The 25,133-nt window shown below is 40.6% G+C and overlaps 1 protein-coding gene across 1 annotated transcript in view; it reads right to left on the bottom strand.

The window, feature by feature from the left end:
• Positions 1 to 25,133, bottom strand: part of GALNT5 (polypeptide N-acetylgalactosaminyltransferase 5) — a 62,276-nt gene that overhangs the window by 16,893 nt on the left and 20,250 nt on the right. Inside the window, exons 2-7 of the mRNA XM_038002101.2 lie at positions 18,336 to 18,502; positions 16,638 to 16,757; positions 7,054 to 7,189; positions 6,337 to 6,456; positions 2,934 to 3,051; positions 1,594 to 1,917 (exon numbers count right to left, since the gene is read on the bottom strand). Of these exons, the coding sequence (XP_037858029.2) occupies positions 1,594 to 1,917; positions 2,934 to 3,051; positions 6,337 to 6,456; positions 7,054 to 7,189; positions 16,638 to 16,757; positions 18,336 to 18,502 (985 nt within the window). The remainder of the gene's footprint in view (positions 1 to 1,593; positions 1,918 to 2,933; positions 3,052 to 6,336; positions 6,457 to 7,053; positions 7,190 to 16,637; positions 16,758 to 18,335; positions 18,503 to 25,133) is intronic.

Raw genomic sequence — 25,133 nt, 5'->3', positions numbered from 1 at the left:
TTTCTTTCTTTCTTTTTTTTTTTCTGCTCAGGGGTTGAAATTAAAAACTGTAAATTTATTTTACAGTTATATTTGACATGTTGTCATTTGAACAGTGTGTATATAAATCCAAACTGTCTGATAAATTACCAGGTTGAGCCACCTAAATTAGCTGCCATTCTATTTGGACCTATAAAAATGGCAATTTTATAATACAGTGTATTACCTAAAAACATATACTTATTTATCAGTTGAATTTTGTAAAAAACAGAACCACTTTTTAAGGCTAGTTTCTTGTCTTTCATAGCTTTCCTGGATTTCCCTAATACTTTCAAGGGGAGTATTATAATAAGTTTTTGCTATCACGAGAATTTCCAGATAGAAAGCATGGTATAACCCACTCTCTAGAAGAACTGAAAAAATGTGGCCTAAAAGGGCAGGATAACTAATGGTCACATTTTAAAATAATTTCTTGGATGAAGAAAAAGGAAGCTGAAATAAAACAAAAACACTGGGGATAGTTATAAGTCAAATCAAATTGGAAATAAAAAATTAGAAATAAGCATGAAAGGCAAAGAACCCCAGCTGAAGGCTTGGCTAATCATATTTAAACCCATGTGTCTTACCATCCTCTTCAAATGCAGCTTGACTCCTAGAATGGGTTTGAAATGGCTTTTCCCCAGCTTTTCCTCTTCCTTGATGTTTTCTTAGTCTTGTACTCTGGCCACCTTATCTGGCTTAGCTTCTTCCTTTTGGATACTATCTCTCATGTCCTGGAATGTTATCTGCTATTCTCTGATATTTTCTGTTCCCTCTTTGAAATCTTTACAAATCCTAATTAAATCTTATCACCCCCTTGCTTAACTCTGCTCAGTAACTTCCCACTACTTTCAGAAGAAAGAAGGAAGCAAGGAAGGAAAGATGGAAGGAAAGAAAGAAAGAAAATCCTTACTTTGGTTACAAGGACCTGTGTGATCTGGCTCCTTCCTTCCTCTTCACCTTCATCTGGCGCCATTCTTCCCTCCTGCACACCCTGACAACAACATTTGCCTTCTTTCCAGTGCTTGGATGGAGAACACTCACCTGTCTGAGGGCTTTACATGACCTTCACCCTCTGCCTAGCACTCTTCTTTAGAGCATGGCTGACTGACACTTAGTGTTTTAGGCCTGAGTTACAAAGTCTCCTTCTCAGAGAGGATTTCTCGACCACACTGAGAATTCATCAACTGTGGCCTGCTCCCTAAATGAGAGCTATTATATTTTGTATTTACACTTGACTTGCTTATTTGTTTATAATCTTTCTTCCCTACCCAAATTAAGCTCCGCAAGGAAGGGATCAAGTCTGCTTCATTCATCGCCCTGTAATCCAAGTCTGAAATACTCCCAGATCTATGGATATTCAATAGATATCTGTTGAGTTAATCAATGAACATGACCACTTGGTAGCCTTCCTTAAGTTTACCTATATTTAATTCTCAGCTATGCTTTGTCCCATCTATGCTCATACTTGATGTTTATTTATGATGTAATTATTCATTCTTTCCACACATGTTTGAAAGAGATTTTGTGTTTTGTTTTGATGAAGTAAGATTTTAAATTGTCACTTGAACTTACCACACCACTGGCTCTCACAATGGGAGCCTTTAAGTCAGGAAAGACGTTCTCCAAGTACCATTTGAAACTTTTGCACTTCAGTTTCTTTCGCAGCTCCCTTTGCTGGGTGAGGTTGCCAACATCTAGCCCTTGGTCGATGAGGTGGTCTCCATGGCCATAGAACAGTTCCTTATACTCATCCAACCAGACCTCAGCAACCCGCACCAAGTTCCGCTCTACTGTCTTCATCCGGTCTTTGGGGAAGGAATACGGATTGTCATTTCTGAATATATGGCCTACTCGGGAGCAGGGAATGATCTCAATTTCACCACCACACATCCACACCTGGAAGAATTTGATGATAAGCATCAATTATCAAAATATTATCCACAAATCATGAGCACTTAACAATGACAAGAAACCACCTGGCTGGCGACCTTGTTTCCCCCTACCTGAAGTAATACTCAACTTCAAAAACACTTTTGCAATAGAAAATCAAACTCAACAGGCTTATTTAATTTTGTGTATTGCTGTGGATCATTTTAGGATTAGTGAAATGTAGTTTTTTCATTTCCTAACCTGCAATATAAGTTTGTTATTTATTTGTAAATAAATCTTCACAGAATCCCATTTTGTAAAATATGAGTTGTTTTGGTTGAATCAGGGAAAGAAGTGTAGATGTCCATTTGTTCACGTTCCCCTACTCTCATTTTGGGAAAAACCAAAAGGCTTGTGGTACACAACTCAAAACCATTTTTCTTGATCAGCAGCTCCAAAATTATACCCTTTTACCTACATACAGAACACCCACCCAATAGGAAAGCAATTACTTTTTGTACACTCTCTACTACTGCTGTTGCCAAGGCTTTCTCAGAAGTTAATTGGTGATTGTATAATAGATGGTATAAAGTATCCAAAGGAGCTGTACTATGAGCACACCTGACCTGTCGGTGACCTGCTTTAGAGGTATTTTTATGTCCTGTCATTTTGTGTTCTCCAAGATAATCCAATACAGATTGAGTCTATTCCTTCCAACATACTAGACAGATGCCCCAGAAGAGTTATTCTGTATCACGTATGACTCCCACAGCATTTACTCTGAGTGGCAGAAAGTCATTTCCCCCATATTTACAAGCAGAAATGGTGTTGTGAAAGACTAAGGAATGCTAATAAATTTCACGACAGCAATTGATTCCTCCAAATTCAATCTGAGATATGAAAAAATTAATCCAGAGACCCTAAAATTTCTGTGAAATTTCCTCTTAGTGGCAGTCACATATCTGATTATAGTAGTAAAATCAAACCATTTAAATTGATTAACTCATTATTGTAAAGAAAATTTGGGAAACACCTGGTAATACCTTGAATGAGAGCTCCATATTTTCTCCACCCCAAACATCAAGGCCAGGGTCGTATGTTCCAAGTTCAAAAAAGTAACTTTTGTCAATAGAAAATAATCCACCAGCCATGACAGGGCACCTACAAAAAGAAAAGTTTGTTTTTTAAACTTATATTTCAAGAAAGTTCGACTTTTAGAGTTAGTCCTCTGTACATTTGTACTGGAGGTAGAAGGCTTTTCAGAATAGCTATCCGATGCAGGGAAGCCCTGGGACAGAGTCACAAATAGGGCTTAAGTGATGCCATCCCTGGATCACGGTGGCAGAGCTTGATTAGGTTCAGCAAAGATGCATCCTGGAACTAGAATTATTTGCCCTTTATACTGTGACACAAACTGTCCAGGAATGTTATTTTTAACACTTATTCAGGGCTAAGGGAGTATCAAACACTATTGTAAGTATTATATACATACCAGCCCAGACTTCACAAAAAATCTTGTGAGTGTGTATGATTATTAAGAATCTGCAACACTGGGCCAGGCGCGGTGGCTCAAGCCTGTAATCCCAGCACTTTGGGAGGCTGAGACGGGCGGATCACGAGGTCAGGAGATCCAGACCATCCTGGCTAACCCGGGGAAACCCCGTCTCTACTAAAAAATACAAAAAACTAGCCGGGCGAGGTGGCGGGCGCCTGTAGTCCCAGCTACTCGGGAGGCTGAGGCAGGAGAATGGCGTGAACCCGGGAGGCGGAGCTTGCAGTGAGCTGAGATCCGGCCACTGTACTCCAGCCTGGGCGACAGAGCGAGACTCCGTCTCAAAAAAAAAAAAAAAAAAAAAAAAAAAGAGAATCTGCAACACTGGATGTGAGGGCGATCTGGCTGCGACATCTGCCACCCCAAGGATTGTCAGGGTTGATTCGGCTGATCCGGCTGGCTAGGCGGGTGTCCCCTTCCTCCCTCACTTCTCCATGTGCGTCCCTCCCGGAAGCTGCGTTCTCTGTGGAAGAGGACGACCATCCCCGACACAGGAGGGCCGGTCTTCCCTCAAGGGTGTACGAGCAGCTGCGCTCCCTGCTAGAACCTCCAAGCAAGCTCTCAGGAATCGGCAACACAGAGAAGGTAAGAAACTTTCCCAAGGACAGTTGACACCTTGGGTTTGCTCTGGGCAGTCTGAGGGGACGCTGTGCCACTCACTCCACTGTACTGCCTCTCGCGGTTACCGGAAGGAAGGCCGTGCGTGTGAGTTATCCAGGTTCTGGGTAGTTTGAACAAAGAATTGAACAAAACACACTAACAAAGGAACGAAACACGTGAACGAAGCAGCACAAGCAGGGATTTATTAAAGCGAGAAAGCGCTCCACAGGGTGGGAGTGGGCCGGAGCAAACGGGTTACAAAGTTTTCTGAGTACTCCTTTCGAGGTCCCTATCGGCTGCCCCTTATCTGGATGAAGGATTTGGTTGGCTAATGAAAGGCTGAGGTGAATTGGCGCCCTATGCAGATGAAGGGAAGGTCCCTGCTTGGCCAGTCCAAGGCACCCTCCCTTTCTGTCTGAGAGGTGGTGGAAGGGAAGGGCTGTAGGGAGAGTAGCCTTTGATCCTTTTTTACTCGGGTGTGGGGAAATGGAATTTTCCTCCTAGTTTAGCTTTAGGAAGTGGGTGTTAATCGGCCTTCGATCCCCTGCCCCTAGACCCAGGTGTTTTCCTTTTGATCCAGCTTTGGGAAGTCAGCAGGAATTGGTCTTAGATTCCCTGCCCCCCAGACCTTGGTGTTTTTCCTTGATTCGACTTCAGGAAGTCGGCATGAATTGGCCTCAAGGTTCTTGCCTCCAGACCCTATTCTTCTGCCTCACAACCACACACAAACTTTACCGACAGCATGTTATATGGCAAGCACCTTTCAAAGCACTTTATGTATTATCTGATTCAGTTCTTAAAACAATCTAAGTAGCAGCTACTTTTATGAGTCTTCATGTAAAAATGAGGAAATAGAGGCTGAAGATGATAAGTAGTCTTTTCAAGCTCATACCACTTCTCAGTAGCAGAGTGGAGATTCAAACTGTCTCCAGAGCCTTCACTAATAATATTGATTATGGAGAATAGAAACTATATTTTAGTCAGCAGTTAGCGAAGACTGGAATCACTTCCTATGGTGGTCACCACTCAGCCAGCTGAAGTAGTTTCTGTGGAGAGTTTGCTTTGTGCTTAGTGTATACAGTAATCTCAAGGGGGACGTAATTCCTGTCCCATGCCTCTCTCCCCTCTGCCACCATTTATGTTCCTGTTCTTTCTGCACTCCAATTTTCCTACTAGTCGATCCAGAATGCATTCTCTTCCTAACATTATGTTGAATGTAGTCTGAATTCAACCACTGTATTGGCCCTCAACGTGAGAGTTTGGAAAAAGCAGAGGTTCTTTAGGTGTAGGTGCAGAATAAGAGTGTTAAATCCAGGTAGTTCTGGGTTTGAGTCTCAAATTCTTCTTTCATTAACTGTGGATCTCTGGGAAAATTACTTAATGCTTTTGAGTCTCAATTTCCTCACCTCTTTAAGGTGAATACTTCCACCTGCCTCCTAGAGTTAGGAAGAGAGTTAGGTGCCTGGCACAGAGTGCTTAATAAATGGTAGAACCTTCACTTCTTTGCTTGGTGGAACAATTCTGAAGTCATCACACCTGGCAAGGAAGGTGGTATGATTGATTGAGGGGTAAGTTTGGGGAAAACATGCTTCAATGCAGTCTGGGCTTGGCTTTCTCTTGGGGCTGGCTTGCTTGTGTCTGCTTAAGTGGTCACTACAAGAGGGAAAACTTAAGCTCCCTGCTGCTCTTTCTGTGGCTGGCTGAATGCTTGTCCTGCAGGCCTAGATTCTGAAGAAGTAATGGGAAGCCTCCACTTCAGCTTCAGGTCTAAGCTGTGTTCTTTGATGCAGTTTCTTGGGAATAAAAGCCCAAACTTGAATTCATATCCAGCTTCTGAATCGATTTTTAAATTTATTCATAGAATTTGGCACTTCTCTCATGGAGGGGGTAGGATTAGGCTGTAAAAGAAAATCCTAACCATTGCTATCATTAGAATGATATTTCTATTACTATTATTTTTAATTTGCACTTATGTTTACTTTAATATTATGTGTGTTTATATAGTATGTATGCAGCACATTTTGCTAGTCTGTGTTTCTTAGGTTGCAAATCCTAGGGGACAGGATAGCATTAGTGAATTTTTGTGTGTTCAGCCCTGAGTAAGGTACAAATGACCAGTGAAGAATTAGTTTTGGGAACAAATTTCTCAGGAATATTGTGTTTGCTTTGATAATCTATTGGCTAGAACTGTGATTCTTAATGTTCTATAGAATAATAAGCTGTTTTGTAGAATTTTTTATGCTTTTACAAAAAGATATATGACTGCTTTCTAGTCTTAAATTTCACACACTTACTTTATTGCATCAGTTTCTTTAATTCTGTTTTTTGCAATGACATCTGGAGGAATTGTTCTCCAACCAAAGTTCATGGGCCACACAAAGATGCCTCTTTGAAAGTTGTCCACTGTCATGTAACTAATCCAGGAAGAAAAAACCAAAGTGTTATCTGGGATTATATAAATCTTTATGTACTTTATCAATTTGGTTTCACAACGTAGTCAAATGAATGAAACAAGTGCTTATGATGATTTTAGAGCACCACCTTTTAATAATAGTTCAAGAACATTTACAAGTACAATTTGCTTTAGTAACTAATTGGCTTGATTATTTGTGCTTAACTTATACTTTTATTTTAATACTGTTCTGGCCAGTTTTGAAGAAAAAAAAATACAAGGGCAACTTAGAAGCACATACGTGTTTCCCACAGAAATAAGAACTAAACTTGAGGTAAATAAATATTTGTGGGTTCAGCTAAATATAAAGGGGAAAAAACAGTTAATGACTATTAGGATTTATTGGTATTTAGAGTTAAGAATTTGTAGTGACCAGATAGATTATTGCATCAGCAGACTCTGATCCCAAGATATCGACCATGCTTTTCCATTTATTTAAGTAAGCTGTATATGTTTTGGATTTTCAAAAAATGCACATATTGGGCATATACTCAGCACTTTCTGCTGCTTGTGTTTACATATGTGCTTAGAAGTATCTTGTGGAATGTGTCAATATTACCTCATATCCTTATCATTGATGACTTCGATTACTGGACAGGCCACTTTCTTTCTACTTAAATACACTCTTTCCAGAAGAGGTTCCAACCAACCAACGTTACATTCCACGTGAGAATCTAAAAATGTCAACACATCACCTAGAGAGCCAAAAACACAAAAATCTTTGAAAATACAGTATACTGAATGTGTGTACTTCATGTTCAAAAGTATTGATGATTGCTCCAGAAATGTAGCTGTAAATGCAGTAATTTTTTTTTTTTTTTTTCTGAATTCGTGGTCAGCATAATTTCATTTCACACTGAAATGAGAGGAACTTTGCTCCTAGGAGTCCTGTGGTGCAAACATAATTTATGTTTGGAAAAAATTGGTAAGCCATTTAGAATGGGTAAAAGAATCTGAAAAGAATACTTGGTATTAAAGGTAGTTGCTGAAGTCCCCTCTAAGAGAGTGTGCCCATTAACGCTGGGGGTGCAGGTTTTGGGACTTTGTTTTTAAGAAGCAGAGAGACTGAGATGACAAGTTTGTCCTTAGGAATGATGAAGAGGAAAAATTACTTCACACAATAGGGATGAAAGAAATTAAAGTGGACGAACCAGCAAGGCTAGGAGGTACTGGAAAAGAGTTATAGGAGACGGGAGTAGGGAATGGGAGGTTGCTGATTAATGAGTTTGGAGTTTTATTTTTGCAAGGTAAAAAGAGTCATGTAGACTGCACATCAATGTGAACATATGTAACACTATGGGCCTGTACACTTAAAAATGGTTAAGATGGTCCATTTTTATATTCTATGTATTTTACACAATTTTTAAAAAGACTTAAGAGGAAGAAAAAGAAAATAAAAGGAAAAGAAACTTGGAGACCAGAAGTAGTATTAAGAACTCTTTTTTTTCCCTCTTAGTTGTGTGAAGTAACACTCTTTCCCTCCCCAGTGAAACCTCAGTAGCATCTACATTGCTCCAGAGGATCTTATACAAGTGAAGTATGTATATGTGTGTGTGTGGTGTGATGTGTGTGTGAGAGAGTGTAACAACGTAGGAAATAAGCTCCTGGTCCAGATCCTATGTGTGATCTTTCAGGCCCAACCACAGGTAAAACAAAGGCTCTACCTAGTGGGGCGCTCATGGGGGAAACCTGCTTTCTCACTCAGACTTGGTGCCCAGCCAGTGTGTTGAAGTTTCTAAAGGGAGTTGTGGTCCAGGACTCAGACCCTCCACTCGGCTGCAGGACTTGCTCTTCTGCCTGTCTGCATTCCTAACCCAGGTGCCTCCATTCAGGCCAAAGCCTCTGCCAGGACCATTTTATTGGAGAGGGAATGGGTCTCGAAGACACTTTGCTCAACTCGGACTCACTCTTCAGTGCTTTCCCACTCCTAGCCTTTCCCTTTCTTACTCTGGATCCCAGGGCCACATAACAGAAGGACCCTTTTGTGCTGGGTTCCTTGGGCAGGCAGTGAGCTGCCCCTCTTGTCTGCTCTGATCCACTACTCAGCAACATTCCAGGGGGAAAAATGGAACACAGGAGGAGCCAATGCCTTCTCCTCTTCAGCCTCCTGCTGATACTGTTGCAGTAAGGGATTAAGGCTTGACTACTGATTTCATTTTGGTTTATCATTTTAATTGACTACTTTGATACCTGGATGCTCAGCTCAGCTCTTGACATACCTGTAAGAGCAACCATCATCTAAGTGTTTGTTCTATGCCAGCCTCCGTTCTAAACATTCTTCATGGATGTTTTATGTTGTCCTTACAACAACCCTGCAGTATAGAACTAATTTTTATTCCCACTTAAGAGACAAGGAAACTAAAGAACAAAGACCTTAGGTAACTTTTCTATGGTTGCACAGCTAACAAACAGCAATGTGATATTAGAAAACAAGTAGCTCATTCCATAGATTACATTCCTTAAAATTTGCTAGAAGGAGGCAGAGCTTTGGGTATGGCAAGGCTTAGAGAACAAAATGAGGACAGTTATCTAGATGATAGATCATTATCACTGAAATCTGCAAACTACCTCTCAATTAATGGAATTTAGCATCATAATAATTACTTGGTTAACAATGGCATTTTTGCATCAGGGTAAGGTATTGGTGTGGAGTGTTCTTGAGGAGTCTGTTTAGTGAAACCATCTGTGAGAGGCAACTCCCCCACCATGTAGTCTTCTGTTCTTGGAGATAGCAGTTTCATCTCCTGACCAGGCTGGAAGGGTCCTATTTTCAGGGCATTAATGCTTGTTTGACAATGACAGGGTATTGTCCCCTGCATGGTCTGAATGTATGTGTCAATCCAAAATTCGTGTTTTGAAACCTAACCCTAAGGTGATAGTATTAGGAGGTGAGGCCTTTGTGATAAGATCATGAGGGTGGAGCCTTCTTAAGTAGGATTAGTACCCATATGAAAGAGGCTGGAGAGTGTTTGTGAGCCCCTTTTGCCCTTCCAACATGTAAGGTCACAGCAACAAGGTGCCACCTTTGAAGCAGACAGTGGGCTGTCACTAGACGCTGAATCTGCTACTGCCTTGATCTTGGACTTCCCAGCCTCCAAAACCGTGATCAATAAATATATGCTATTTATAAATTATCAGTGTAAGGCATTTTGTTTTAGCAGCCCAAAAGGACTAAGCCATCTCCTAAGGGTGTCCTTTGGGGATGGCACCTTTGGGACAACCCTCTCCCCGGTCATGGGAAGACTCACAGGGTCATGTAGGTGTATGAAGCATGGCCTGCTAAAGTCCACTTGGCTAGTGGTATACATTAGCACTTTGGGAGGCCGAGGTGGTAGGATCATGAGGCTGAGAGATCAAGGCCATCCTGGCCAACATGGTGAAACCCCATCTCTACTAAAAATACAAAAATTAGCTGGGCCTGTGTGTGTGCCTGTAGCCCTATCTATTCAGGAGGCTGGGGCAGGAAAATCACTTGAACCTGGGAGGTGGAGGTTGCAGTGAGCAGAGATCGAGGCACTGCACTCCAGCCTGGTGACACAGCGAGACTCTGTCTCAAAAACAAAAAACAAAAAACACAAAAACAAAAACAAAAAATAAGATTTCTACTTGTGGTCCATTCAGACCTAGAGTTTAAAGAGCAGTGTTTACTATACCACCTGTCCCTATCCCCATAGCAGCCTTATGAAGTCAGAGGGGCCTGGATTATCTTTCTCAGTCCCCAGTGGCAGCAGGATGGGTTCCCAAACCTACATTCACTTCCCACCTGGCCCAGATCCCTATGAAAATTCTCATTCATTTGCTGCCAGGACCTAAGGGAAGCAGCATCTGCTCAAAACAGTCTGGAATTTTATATTGTTTTATTTTGGGGAAGAGGAGAATCCTCCCATGCATGCATGCTATTGCTCTACTTTCAGACATTTTGTTTTAAAATAAGATCTTAGGACTATGTTAGGTGAGAAAACAGGGAGCTTTCTGTGTAGCTGACTCTTGGTGGGATTTCTGATTGGTGTGATTATTGTCTATGGACATTGTACACACTGTTCCTGATTTGGAGAGGCTGAGAAGCACAGTGAAATAAGCATAGCATTAAAGTTACATACAATAGCCTTCAATCCGAGCTCTGCTTTTCCTAGCCAGTTTAGATAAGTCACTTAACCTTTTTGAGCTTTGCCCTCTAAAGATATTTCTAAGATCTACCTGATACCTAAATTCTTTAAAAATGGCTAGTATAATTTACTGTCGGAATAATCAACCCAATCACTTAAAATTTTTAAATTGACACATAATAATTATATATATTTATGGGGTACATAGTGATATTTGATACACAAAATGTGTAGTGATCAAATCAGGGTAATTAGCATATCAATCACCTCAAACATTTATCATTTATGTGTATTGGGAACATTCAAAATCCTCTCTGATAGCTGCTTGAAAACATATAATAAACTATTGTTAACTATAGTGACCCTATAGTGCTATAGAGCATTAGATTTGGAAAGGGTAGGGGAGAGGGGATATAGGGAGAGGTTGGTTAAAGAATATAAAATTTTAGTCCAATCTTGATTGCTACCTGGTAGGATTTTCTGTTTCTAAGGATAGGTCACAATAATACTGGATTGTTTACAGATGGGTTTCATTTGTAACTTAAAAATTTGGAGGGTGCGGGGCAACATAAAACTGTTCAATGTGCCAAACAATTTTGGGTCCTTGTTGAGCATGGACCCCCACTTATATCCAGTGTACCAGCCTGGAATATTGCTGCAGAACCAGTTAATGCTGGATGGTTATGTCAAGGGTTCCTCGAGGGATGTTGGCTTGGCATGCCATTTAATTTTACATAATGCCTCCTAAGTAACGCTAAGGAAATAATTTTTACCTGCAGCAGATACAAGTTATAAAAGTTTGCAGAAAGATGTCTACTGTTGCTTTTTAGGAGACCTTGGAGTTTGCTAGGAGTTAGATGTCACCTGTCTAGTTACTTAAAGTTAGCCAAGTGATTATTTAGAATGCTCATAGAAATGTCAGGAATTTTGCTAAACGCCATGTCATGAAGGAAATGAAAACCTAATATTTACTCTGACTCTCTACTGCCTGACTGTAACTCCTCTTGGCAGGGCAGTAAATCACTTGGTCTGTTCCATACTAGGAAGGAATGTGGGTGATCTACTTGTTCCCTGATATTTCATTTACTGCATATTTTTAATTCTGTTGGCTTCATAGAGTGAGCAATTCTTAGAGATCCATTGCCCCTGGCCTACCTGTCAAATTTTGAAATCCTACTTGGGCCTCTCAACCTCCTCATTCACAGCAAGCAACTGATTGGACCTAATCTTTTTGCCTGAAATAGATTCAGATGAAGAACTAACATGCCCTGGAAATGGAATGCATAGTAGACATCGCTAATGGTAAGGCAGATCAGTGCTTGGCCCCTTATTATTTTGCAGATGATTGCAGACTTTCAGAGAGCCTCCTGCAGACCTTTAGAGAGCCTCATAATACCATGGGACCAAAATAGGCCATCTGACTTCTATTTTTGCATGTCTTTGGATCTCTGGATCTCACCCTTGCCTGTTAATTCCCTTTTGAGTCCTAAAGGGAAAATCTTTAGGGAACAGTTGCGCCAAGGCCTGTCAGATTCTGGACTCAGATTCTTATCTTTAAACTCTTTGTTTGGTGAGGCATCCTCGAGAAAATTTTTGTCTGCTGTCTTTGCTGACCTCTAATTTACAGGAACTCTTCAGGAGACTCTTAGTCTCTTACTTATCTCTACTCTTGAGAGCTGTGGCACACCCAGGGGAGTTTGAGAGGACCCACCCCGCCTGCCATCTCTGCTCAATGCCAGTCTCTGAATTACATTCTCTGCTAAAACTGATCCTGCATTGCCTTGAATTCCCCACAGGGGACAGGTGTACTTCCTGGCATTGGATGTATCCCTGGGCAAGGATACATCGAGACACACCTTTCTTCTTTCCAAACTCTCAAGTACCTAAGCTCCACTAATGCTGCTCAAAGTGTAGGTCACAGACCCTTCTGTCTACAGGGAGATAGCAATAGAAATTGAGAACAAATATTTTGAAACTTTATAGCAATTTGCCAAATTTATAAATTTATTATTTATTAACTGTTTTTATATATATGTAGATACATATGCATATATATATATATATTATTTTTTTTTTGAGACAGTGTTTTGCTCTTGTTGCCCAGGCTAGAGTGCAGTGGTGTGATATCACCTCACTGCAACCTCCACCTCCCGGGTTCAAGAGATTCTCTGCCTTAGCCTCCTGAGTAGCTGGGATTACAGGCACCCACCACCACTCCTGGCTAATTTTTTGTATTTTTAGTAGAGACAGGGTTTTGCCATGTTGGGTAGGCTGGTCTCGAACTCCTGACTTCAGGTGATCTGCCTGCCTCAGCCTCCCAAAGTGCTGGGATTACTGGCGTGAGCCACTGCACCCAGCCATATATATTTTATATATAATAAAAATGGGTTTGTGTTTTATATATCTACTTTCCTTTTTGAGTAATTAATATTTGTTATAATTTACAAAGGGGTAGGTCAATAAAAAAATGGAAATTAGGGGAAAAAAGTCCTTTTTAGATAGTTTGGGAAGCATCACTCTACTAGGCAGTGGCAAGCAATTAAGATACACCTAGCTGGGGTTTTTCAAACTGAGAGCTGTAGATCCTCTTAGTGAATCAATCACTAAATCAATTTATTGAGATTGGCCAGGATCTAAAAAATAAATAACATAGAAAAGAAGATATTAGAATCTATTCCATATGTTATTTGATAAAATGTCTACTGTAGTTATATGTGTGATTACACATGTAGTGAATTGTGATGAAAAATTTATTTCTACACAAGTCATCATCAAAATGGTTTGAAAGTTACTGAGCTAATATTCTCAAGGGTGTTAATGAATCTGAATTTACATTCAGATTTGCTAAATTCAAAGAAATTACTTTATGAATGTAACTGCAAACACTTGAGCAAGCAGTTGCAACTGCTTTAATCAAGCTCATAACACCCCTTCTAAGACACGCCACCCATGTCGTCTAATAGTTTGGACTGTGTCGGAGGCCATTACTAACATACTCTGTGCTCCATGCAGGCAGAGAGAATATTTTTAAATAAGTAATCCATATTTGGTTCTGTATTCTACTTTCTGCATGTGAATATCTAATTTTCATCTCAAATTTATATGGACAAAATCAAAACTCAACTGCAATTCCAAACCTGCTCCTCCAATTTTGAGCCTACTACCCACCAAGCTGTTCAGATACCAGTCCTAGGGTTTGTTTCTGATTGCTCTCATTCTCTTCACATCCTATCTGATGGCAAGTCCTATACGTTCCATGTGCACAATCTATGATGAAGCTGACCATTTCTCCCATTTACCCTGGCACCTCCCTGGTACTTGGACAACTAAAATAGCCTCCTAACTGGCTTCCCTGCTTCATTTTTCATCTTCCTAATATCCATTATCTACACAGTGGCCAAAATGAACTTTCAAAATGTACATTAGACAGTTTTGTTCCCATTTAACATTCTTCACTGGCTTCACCTTATACTGAGAATAATGCCTACAATCTTTAAGTGATGCACAAAACTTTAGAAAAACTTGCTTTTTTCTTTCCCCCCAAATGAATCTTTTATGACTCTCCCCATGGTCAGCACCCATGAGTCAAAATGAACTTATTTCTTTACCTTGAATATGCCAAGCTCATTTCTTCATTAGGACATTTGTACTTCTTGTTCCATTTGCTTGGGAATAGTCTTCACCCAGACCTCAGCTCAAAAGTTCCTACTTAAACTAGTTCTTGAGTATCCTATTTGTACATCATTTATAGATAATTATTTTCCAAAGGAAATTAAGCATGGAATGCCATTAGATTTTTCTGAATGCAGTCTCTCATCAAGAATCTTAACTGTCACTGCAATGCCAATTTTGGTGTGATGTATTTGTTGTTCACTTAAAATTTCCTCTACAAAGAGAAGACATTTGTTAGCAACCCAATGAAATGAGAAGAGCTTCAAATATGGGGTCCAGTTATGAGAAAATTAAACTCACGTAAGCAGATAATTTCCCATCAGAACATGCTTGAATTTAAGCTGGTGAAGAACTGTAAAAGCAGGGCGTACAGGGCCGGAGTAGTGACTAAGTGTCTAGAGCCCTCAAGGTGTAGTAGATAAGAGGATGGCCTCTGGAGTCAGGGCATTCAGGTGCCAGCTTTGGATTTACCACTGACTAGATGGGTGAGCTTGCATAAGGCACAGCCTCACTGCACCTCTATATTCTCATATGTAGAATGAGGATGTGATTGTACCCATCTCATAGAGTTATTGTGAGGATTCAATCAGTTAATATATGAAGTATTCAGAATGGCACCTAGCATATAAGTCAGCTAGTATCACAGGGCACAGATCCTTCCTTAGAAACTTATGAGCATGAACCCAAATGTTTGATGTTGTTTGTAGAATACTCATAAAATAGATTCACTTCTCATTCACTCAACAACACCTGCACACTAAAAAAAGGAGGGGAAAAGAAGGCATATGGCCTTTGGGGAAGGCAGAAAAAACCTAGGAAGAACAGACATGGGTCAGAGAAGAGAGGGGTGAGGATTGTAGAATTAAAACTTTATGAAATCTTGAAATACTGATTGGTCAGGTCAAAAAAGCGCAGGCTTGAAGAAGCTCCTAGTGACCAAATTTGGGACAATTTGAACACCAACAAGAATAATGGTGATATAATACACATTTAACTTCTAAGCCATAAATCCATATTGGTGAGGGGATGAGAGGGAGGGGAGAGGGAGGTTGAGGGGGAAGGGAGGAAGAGTTAGAAAACAGGAGAGGGAGAGATAGAGATTTTTTTCCTTACACATGAGTGCCAGCTAAATAAAAAAGAATGAATTATAGAAAAGCAATTTTTCAGTCCTCAGTGTAATAATTGATTTAAGCAAGGATCATCAATGGATACTAAAAACCATTGGGTAAAACATTGTAAGAAAAACAGAATATTCTCATGGGTTAATGTATCATTCCACAAATTACTTCTTACTCCCAAAGTAAAGATCTAGCTGTCAATATCTTAACTAACTTCTCAAAGTTAGTATCAACAATACTGGTGATATTATGTTATATTATATGCCTCTTGATGAGATGTATACCATTTCTATCACCTATGTAGTAGCATTCTATATAATATTTTCACTCCAAAAACATTTATCCTGCAGGTAACAAGAGGAAATTGAAAATTTCAGAACATGGTCAGTTGTACCAAACAAATGGCATGAACTTAAAATACACACACACACACACACACACACACACACACAAATGTTTAAGCAAAGTGTGAGGAGTTGACTATTCTAGACTAAGAAGACCAAACTATCAAATGCAGGGTATGAAACTTAATTAGTTCCTGAATTTTAAAAAAACGTTTTGCAGCCTGTAATCCCAACATTTTGGGAGGCTGAGGCAGGTGGATCACGATGTCAGGAGATCAAGACCATCCTGGCTAATGTGGTGAAACCCCATCTCCATTAAAAATACAAAAAATTAGCCAGACGTGGTGGCGGGTGCCTGTAGTCCCAGCTACTTGGGATGCTGAGGCAGGAGAATGGCCTGAACCTGGGAGGTGGAGCTTGCAGTGAGCTGAGATAGCGCCACTGCACTCCAGCCTGCACTCCAGCCTGGGCATCAGAGCGAGACTCTGTCAAAAAAACAAAAAAACAAAACAAAAAAAAACAAAAAAAATTCCAAAACCAAAAACATTTTGGGAACAATGACAAAACTTGAAAATAGCATATAGTAGGTATCATATTTAGTTATGAAAGCTGTGCTTATTTAAGAGAATGCTCCTGTTCTTCAGAGACGCCTACTGAGGTCCTTAGGGGTGCAGTATGATGATGTCTGTAACTTCTTTTTCAAAGGTTCAGGAAAAAAGTATATATAATAGGTGTCTATGTGTGTTTATGATAGAGCACATATTATAAAAACTTTAAAACTGATGGAACTAAGTGATGTATACATAGGCATCATTGTGCTGGTCTTTCACATTTTCTGTATGTTTGAGAAACATTTTAAATTAAAACAAAATGTAACACACAAAAAAATGAGTAGCTTCTTACCTGTTGCATTCTGTGCTCCTGCCAGCCTGGCCCTTATTAAGCCATGTCTCTCTTTGAGATGAAGAATCCGAACTTTTGGAAACTGGGACATGTATTTATCCAAATTATCTTTTAGGTAGTCTACATCAGAGTAAAGATAAACCAGGAACACTTGAATTAGCTAAGTCTGGATAGTATCAGAAGTGCCTTCCGAAGTCAAATGCCAAAAACTATGACATTACCATCATCACTGAATTTTATTCCTTGGGTCATAATTTTATTTTCTGATGTCATTTTCTTGGAAGGATTCTGTCTCGTTTCAATATTCAAAGCTGTCTGATTTTTCAAACCCCAAATCTTTGTTTTCAGTGTTGCAAGGTGATACAGTGGAGGGCACACCTTTCTGAGTATTTGTCAAGGTAGGGGAGGATTGGCCTTAAAATAAATATAGCTTAGGCTTCTGCACAATTCTGCTTCTACTCTCAGCCCCACCTCTTGCAAAAGCCCTTTCCATGACCCAAGGAAGAGGCTACACAATGTGTGCAAATAAGACCCTTTCATTTCCTACTCTGACATCCCCTTCCATTACACCTTTTCTGTCTTATTAGATGGCTATGGAGGGATCCAGCTAAAGGAACAGTTTTCTGGGGGCTTTATGAGCCATGTTTATGTGACTTATAGTCACTTCTGTGTGTAATTAAGCTATTGACAGCTATCCTAGGTCGGAATGGCTTCCAGAAAACTTTCTAAGAAAGTTTTTCTTAGGACTCTGAAAACTGAATAAGCTTCAGGTCCCACAGAATCTGGACCTACCCCTCATGAAGGGACTCTTATCTACTTTCTAATTGGGTGCTATTTTTGTTTATGCTTTCAAGGCCACGTTTTATGTTTTCAGCCAGTTTTTCTCTGTCATCCCACAGTTTCTTGAGCTCAATGTGATTATGGTAGAAACTCTGAAGCTAAAGAAACTTCCCATGTTGCTGTGGTCACAGCTCAAGGCTAAGACTTAGCTTAAGGCTAAATATATTAGCATTGCCAAGTCTTTGCTATTTTCTAAACTTTTCTGAAAAATGGGTTCCATTTTGGGAATTTGTAATGTGGCTGTCAGACCACCTACACACACAAGTTATTTGACAACCTAAAGAGTGAGATTCTTCACTGTAATAAACAAAAATGAATGTAAAGGCTATGGTGGATTCTTCTTTTGAACTTTATTGGAGTCACCTCATCTCTCTTGTCCTATTGGCAATTTGTCTTCTTAACACTTAACTGAACACATCATATGCCTTGCTCTCAAGGAAGAAGCCATAAGACCTCAATTTCTTTGCCTTCCATAAAGTCTAACTGTAACTCTAGTTATTACCAGTAGGCAAGGCCTCCCTTTAATTGTGATTCCATTAAAAGAGATTTATGCAATTGTAGAGGACATCTAAACTCCAGTACTTCAAAGTACCCATCTCCAAGGAGCCATAGTTAGAAGATCATTCCAACATGGTAGGAGAGTTACAACTGAGACAACTAACTGAATAGAGCTCCAGATGACTTTTAATGTCCACGGATGCTTAGACTTATGTCTCTGAGGCTCCACATAAAACAATGCATTTGTACAATGTTTATGCTTCATCAAATTATCTTGTAATTTTGCCATCCAAACTGCTACCAAACTTTGCTTCCACCAAACTTTGACATTTCAAGAGATAGCCCGAGTGGTTTTCTTACCTTTGGTGCTGAAGTCATCTACCAGCAGAATCTCCTTGATGAGGTATGGAGGAGAGCGATTGAGGACACTGTGAACAGATCTCAGGAGAGTGGACCACACTTCATCCACAAAGCACATGATGACACTGGTGGTTGGGAGGTTATTGTGAACTAGCTGCTCTGTACATCTGGGCCGGAATATAAGCAGAGCACAAGAGATGTGCTAAGGAGATCCACAAGATAGTTTAAAAAGTCACAGAGTGTGATGGTGTGCATATACACACACAGTCTGTCATCGATCTGTCTGGTCTATCAATCATCTATTTGTATATACCAACGATGATTTTATTATTTATCATGTACCTTTTCTTGAGGAGGGGTATATGCAAAATAAAAAAGCAGAAGGATTACCTGTAACAGTGGTTGTTATAAAAGGACTAGAGATGCAAGACATGAGAATGTCCCATGGAGACATCACACTGCGGTGGAAAGGACATGGGCTTTACAGATAGTTAGACTCTATTTTAAATCTCATGGCCAATATTTCTCAGGTCTTTAACCATTAATGCCTTCTTTAACTTCTCTGTGCCTCAATTTCCTCATCTGTAGAATGAGGTAATAAATGGTTCTTATTCAATAGAGTTTTGTAGCCTAGTGATAATGTACATACAAAGCCTAGCAGGGTTCCTGGCACAGGAATTTATGAAATGGTAGTTACTGCTATCATTACTAGTTTATATGTTAGAAGATAGCATTCTGACTTATTTAATGTTCCCAAGTAGTTTATGATTGCCTTTCCAACTGGTCATCTGCCAAGTGCCACGGGATCTATTCTTTTGTCCCATTCTGCTTGTGTATGTACTTATGGCATAATATATATGTGCCAAATAATTAAACTCTTTTCAGCTTCCCTATCTGCGGCTCCCTTGTTGATACTCTGCTACAGAATAGCCACAGTTGAAAAACCATTTTGCTGGCATAGGAATGCAATCCAGGCTACAGTGGGAGTTAGTATTCAGGTGGGTTGCAACTGGCCTGGGTTTTTTCCCATGCCCTGCGGAATACACTGCCTCACTGCTGGCATTCTTTCACCCCCTGCCTGTGCCACTCTTCATAGGCAGTGTCTAGTAGAACCTCACAAAATGTATTTTCCATCTTACTAACACAGCTACTGTCAGTAATGTGATCATTAATGATGATGATCATAAACATTATAAGCATTCCATATTATTTCAATGTCGACCTCAAATTACCAGCATCTCTTTCTCTTTCTATTGGTGAATAATCAAAATCATGGAAAGACTAGTCCATGATTCTACTGTTAGTAAATGGCAGAGCTGGGATATGAACACTGATCCAGTCTGGCTCCAAAAGTAACCATTGAGGAAGCCTTAGATCCACAAGAATAGAAGCAGCTGGCAGTAGATACAGCATTTTGTGAGAGCTGGCACTTCTGCCAAATAACATGGTTACACTTTACTTATTCCATAAATAAAAATAGGTAAGAGCAAAAACCATAGTAAAGCAAATCACATTTGCATGGCACTCTAGTGTTGCCAGAGTGCTATTCTGTACATAATTGAATTCGGTCTTCATGACAACTGCTTGAGATACATATTATTATACACTTCTTCAAATAGAGCAAACTAAATCTTGGGAAGTTAAATGACTTACCCACATCATCCACCTAGAAAGGATATATAAGGAAATGTGAACAAATAATGTTTTCACTTTACTGCTGGTTTTTCTGTAGGAGAATGGGTTTTGGAAATAGATATGTGCTCAAATATCAGTTTTTCTAATTACGGATTTGGAACAGCTTTACTACTTCTTTGAACCTCAATTTGCCAACTACAAAGCTGAAATTAAACATGTACCTGTAAGATTACCTATAAATATTATGTAAAGCTCATCTAATATATATCTGACACATAGGGAGTACTTAAGAAATGGCAGACAAATCCAGCTATGTTTCATAATATCAGTGGTTTCTTAAATGGTTATCATAACAATTGACAAAGCCTTAGAAAAACATAAACATCCAATCCTCAGCCCCAGAAAATCGATGTACAAGGTTTGCAGAGGGCCCAAGAATCCATGTCTTAAAATACAAACAAATAAAACAAAATGCAAAGAAACCAACCAACCAACAAACAAAAGAACGACTCACAAATCATTGATCGGTGAGTTTAAGAACTTGAGCTCGCCGGGGGCGGTGGCTCAAGCCTGTAATCCCAGCACTTTGGGAGGCCGAGACGGGCGGATCACGAGGTCAGGAGATCCAGACCATCCTGGCTAACCCGGTGAAACCCCGTCTCTACTAAAAAATACAAAAAACTAGCCAGGAGAGGTGGCGGGTGCCTGTAGTCCCAGCTACTCGGGAGGCTGAGGGAGGAGAATGGCGTAAACCCGCGAGGCCCAGCTTGCAGTGAGCTGAGATCCGGCTACTGCACTCCAGCCTGGGTGAAAGAGCGAGACTCCGTCTCAAAAAAAAAAAAAAAAAAAAAAAAAAAAAAGAACTTGAGCTCAAGATAAAGTTAATTTATTCTTATTATTTGAGGCCAATATTAAAAAAAATAAATTGAGGGCTGATAGGAGCATGTCCTAAATGTTCAAGTGACATATAATTAAAATAACACATTTTGATTCAGTGTCTTGATGTAGTGATCTAATGGTAACTTAAAATAGACTGTCTAAACTAATATTAGTCTACACAAAGGATCCATGCATTGGCATTTCTGAATAATATGAGAAGATATTCCTCTCTTCACTTAAGAGCTTTATCAGTTTACTTTGGTTACCATAACAAATTACTGAAAATTCTGCTTAACAGTTCCTTCCTGAATGTATCTATTTTCTCTCACAGTTTTACTCTGAACAGAAAGAAGATAACAGTCCGCATCCTCAACATTTTACTTGGTACTCTCCTCAGCTAAATATCCGAGTTAATCATTGGCAAGTTCTGCTAATTTTCACATGACTATAGGACACAATTAAGCCAAGCTCACTGCCACTATGTAACACGGATCATCTTTCCTCCATTTCTCAATCATGTGCTCTGTATTTCCTTCTAAGCCTGTACCAGAAGTACTTACAATGCTCATATTTTTGCCAACATTCTGCTCAAGATAGCATACATATTTTCAAAGATGACTGATAGAAGCTTGCTTTCTTTCTATTTTTTTCTGAAACAGTCTTGCTCTGTTGCCCAGGCAGGAGTGCAATGGCGCAATCTCAATAGAAGCTTTCTCTACTGTGCTGCTCACTTCCTTCTGAGCCCTCACCAACAGCATACTTGATAGCCATATTTCTACCACCAGTGACTTCAGGGCATTCTAGGTTTTTTCTATGATGCTTCCCAGAATTCTTCCAGCCTCTACCTATTACCTAATTCCTTGGTGTATTAGGCCATTTTTGTGTTGCTCTAAAGAAATCCACCTGGCCAGGTACCTGTAATCCCAGCAATTTGGGAGGCTGAGGCAGGAGGATCACTTGAGGTCAGGAGTTTGAGACCAGCGTGGCCAACATGGTGAAATCCAGTATCTACTAAAAATACAAATATTAGCCGGGCATGGTAGCAGGTGCTTGTACTCCCAGCTATTTGGGAGGCTGAGGCAGGGAGAATTGTTTGAACGCTGGAGGTGGAGGTTGTAGTGTGTAGTGAGCTGAGATCACAACACTGCACTCCAGCCTGTGTGACAGAGTGAGACTCCATCTATTAAAAAAAAAAAAAAAAAAAAAAGAAATACTTGAGACTAGCTAATTTACAAAGAAAAGAGGTTTAATGGGCTCATGGTTCTGCAGGCTGTACAGGAAGCATGGCTCTGGCATGTGCTCAGCTCCCAGTGAAGCCTCAGGGAGCTTTTACCCATGGCAGAAGACAAAGCGGGAGCAGGCATGTCACATGACAGAGCAAGCAAGAGACAGCAAGGTGAGGTCTCCCACCCTTTTAAACAACCAAATCTTGTGTGAACTGAAGGAGAACTCACATATCACCAAGGGGATGGCACTAAGTCATTCATTACAGATCTCCCTCTGTGATCCAATACCTCCCACCAAGTCTCACCTCCAACACTGGAGGTCACATTTCAACATGAGATTTGAAGGGGACAAACATCCAAACCATATAACTTGGACATTCCTTGGATGATACTTCTGTATTTTGGGGTATTTGTTATAGCAGCACCTCACTCCTTGATACCAAATTTATATTAGTTTCTTCTGACTACCATGACAAATTACCACAAACTTGGTAACATATTCTGTCACATTTCTGGGGGCCAGAATTCTAAAACCAAGATGTCAATAGGGTCTCACTCCCTCCACAAGCTGTAGGGGAGATTCAGTTCCTTGCTTCTTTCAGTTTCTGCTGGCAATCCTTGACTTGTTACATCACTGAAATCTCTCTCTCTGTCTTCACATTACTTTCTCCTCTGTCTCTCTCTGGGTGAAACCTCTGCCTGGCTCTCTTTTTTATAAAAGTGTTTATACATGTGATTTAGGGCATTTGGGGCCTATCTGGGTAATTCAGGGTAAATGTCTCCTCTCAAGATCCTTCATCACATCTCTTGCTTCAGAAGGTAATATTTACTCTTTTTCCAGGTGAGGTAATAATCACAGGTTCTGACAATTAGGAAGTAAATATAGTTTTGGAGAACCATGTCTTTTAGCCTGACACAAGGGCATATTGAGTTAAGGCAAGAAATAGGCTGGGTGAGGTAGCTCATGCCTGTAATCTCAGCACTTTGGGAGGCCAAGGCAGGCAGATCACTTGAGGTCAGGAGTTCGAGACCAGCCCAACCAACATGGAGAAACCCCGTCTCTACTAAAAAATACAAAAAATTGAGGTCTGCTCCAAGATGGCCAAGTGGGAAGAGCTCTGGTCTGCAGCTCCCAGAGTGATTGACACAGAAGACGGGTGATTTCTGCATTTCCAACTGAGGTACCTGGTTCATCTCACTGGGGCTGGTTGGACAGTGGGTGCAGCCCACGGAGGGTGAGCTGAAGCAGGGTGGAGCAGTGCCTCACCTGGGAAGCGCAAGGAGTCTGGGGATTTCCCTTTCTTAGCCAAGGGAAGCTGTGACAGATTGTACCTGAAAAAATGGGACACTTCCGCCCAAATACTGTGCTTTTCCCACTGTCTTAGCAACCGGCAGACCAGGGGATTCTCTCCTGTGCCTGGCTCGATGGGTCCCACACCCACGGAGCCTTGCTAACTGCTAGTGCAGCAGTATGAGATCAAACTGGGAGGCAGCAGCCTAGCTAGGGGAGGGACGTCCACCATTGCTGAGGCTTGCGTAGGTAAACAAAGCAGTCGGGAAGCTCAAACTGGGCGGAGCCCACTGCAGCTCAGCAAGGCGTACTGCCTCTGTAGACTCCACCTTTGTGAGCAGGGCATAGGTGAACAAAAGGCAGCAGACAACTTCTGCAGACTTAAACGTCCCTGTCTGACAGCTCTGAAAAGAGCAGTGGTTCTCCCAGCACAATATTTGAGCTCTGAAAATGGACAGACTGCCTCCTCAAGTGGGTCCCTGATCCCTGTATAGCCTAACTGGGAGACACCTCATATAGGTGGGTGTCCCTCTGGGACAAAGCTTCCAGAGGAAGGACCAGGCAGCAATATTTGCTGTTCTGTAGCTTCCACTGGTGATACCCAGTCAAACAGGGTCTGGAGTGGACCTCCAGCAAACTCCAACAGATCTGCAGTTGAGGGACCTGACTGTTAGAAGGAAAACTAACAAACAGAAAGGAATACCATCAACATCAACAAAAAGGACATCTACACTAAAACCCCATCTGTAGGTCACCAACATCAAAGACCAAAGGTAGATAAAACCACAAAGATGGGGAGAAACCAGGGCAGAAAAGCTGAAAACTCTAAAAATCAGAGTGCCTCTTCTCCAAAGGATTGCAGCTCCTTGCCAGCAGTGGAACAAAGCTGGATGGAGAATGACTTGGACAAGTTGATAGAAGTAGGCTTCAGAAGGTCAGTAATAACAAACTTCACTGAGCTAAAGGAGCATGTTCAAACCCATCACAAGGAAGTAAAAACCTTGAAGAAAGGCTAGATGAATGGCTAACTAGAACAGTGTAGAGAAGACATTAAATGACCTGATGGAGCTGGAAACCTGATGGGCAAGAGAACTTTGTGATGCATGCACAAGCTTCAATAGCCGATTCAATCAAGTGGAAGAAAGAGTATCAGTGATTGAATATCAAATGAATGAAATGAAGTGAGAAGAGAAGTTTAGAGAAAAAAGAGTAAAAAGAAATGAACAAATCCTACAAGAAATATGGGACTATGTGAAAAGACCAAATCTACATCTGACTGGTGTACCTGAAAGTGATGGGGAGAATGGAACCAAGTTGGAAAACACCCTTCAAGATATTATCCAGGAGAACGTTCCCAACCTAGCAAGGCAGGCCAACATTCAAATTCAGGAAATACAGAGAACACCACAAAGATACTCCTTGAGAAGAGCAACCCCAAGATAAATAATTGTCAGATTCACCAAGGTTGAAGTGAAGGAAAAATGTTAAGGGTAGCCAGAGAGAAAGGTCGTGTTACCCACAAAGGGAAACTCATAGGACTAACAGCAGATTTTTTGGCAGAAACTCTACAAGCCAGAAGAGAGTGGGGGCCAATATTCAGCATTCTGAAAGAAAAGAATTTTCAACCCAGAATTTCATATCCAGCCAAACTAAGCTTCATGAGTGAAGGAGAAATGAAATCCTTTACAGACAAGCAAATGCTGAGAGATTTTGTCAACACCAGGCCTGCCTTACAAGAGCTCCTGAAGGAAGCAATCAACATGGAAA

The sequence above is a fragment of the Chlorocebus sabaeus genome, chromosome 10, assembly GCF_047675955.1.
Source record: "Chlorocebus sabaeus isolate Y175 chromosome 10, mChlSab1.0.hap1, whole genome shotgun sequence".
Classification (NCBI taxonomy): Eukaryota; Metazoa; Chordata; class Mammalia; order Primates; family Cercopithecidae; genus Chlorocebus; species Chlorocebus sabaeus.
This window is presented reverse-complemented; position numbering and strand designations above follow the sequence as displayed.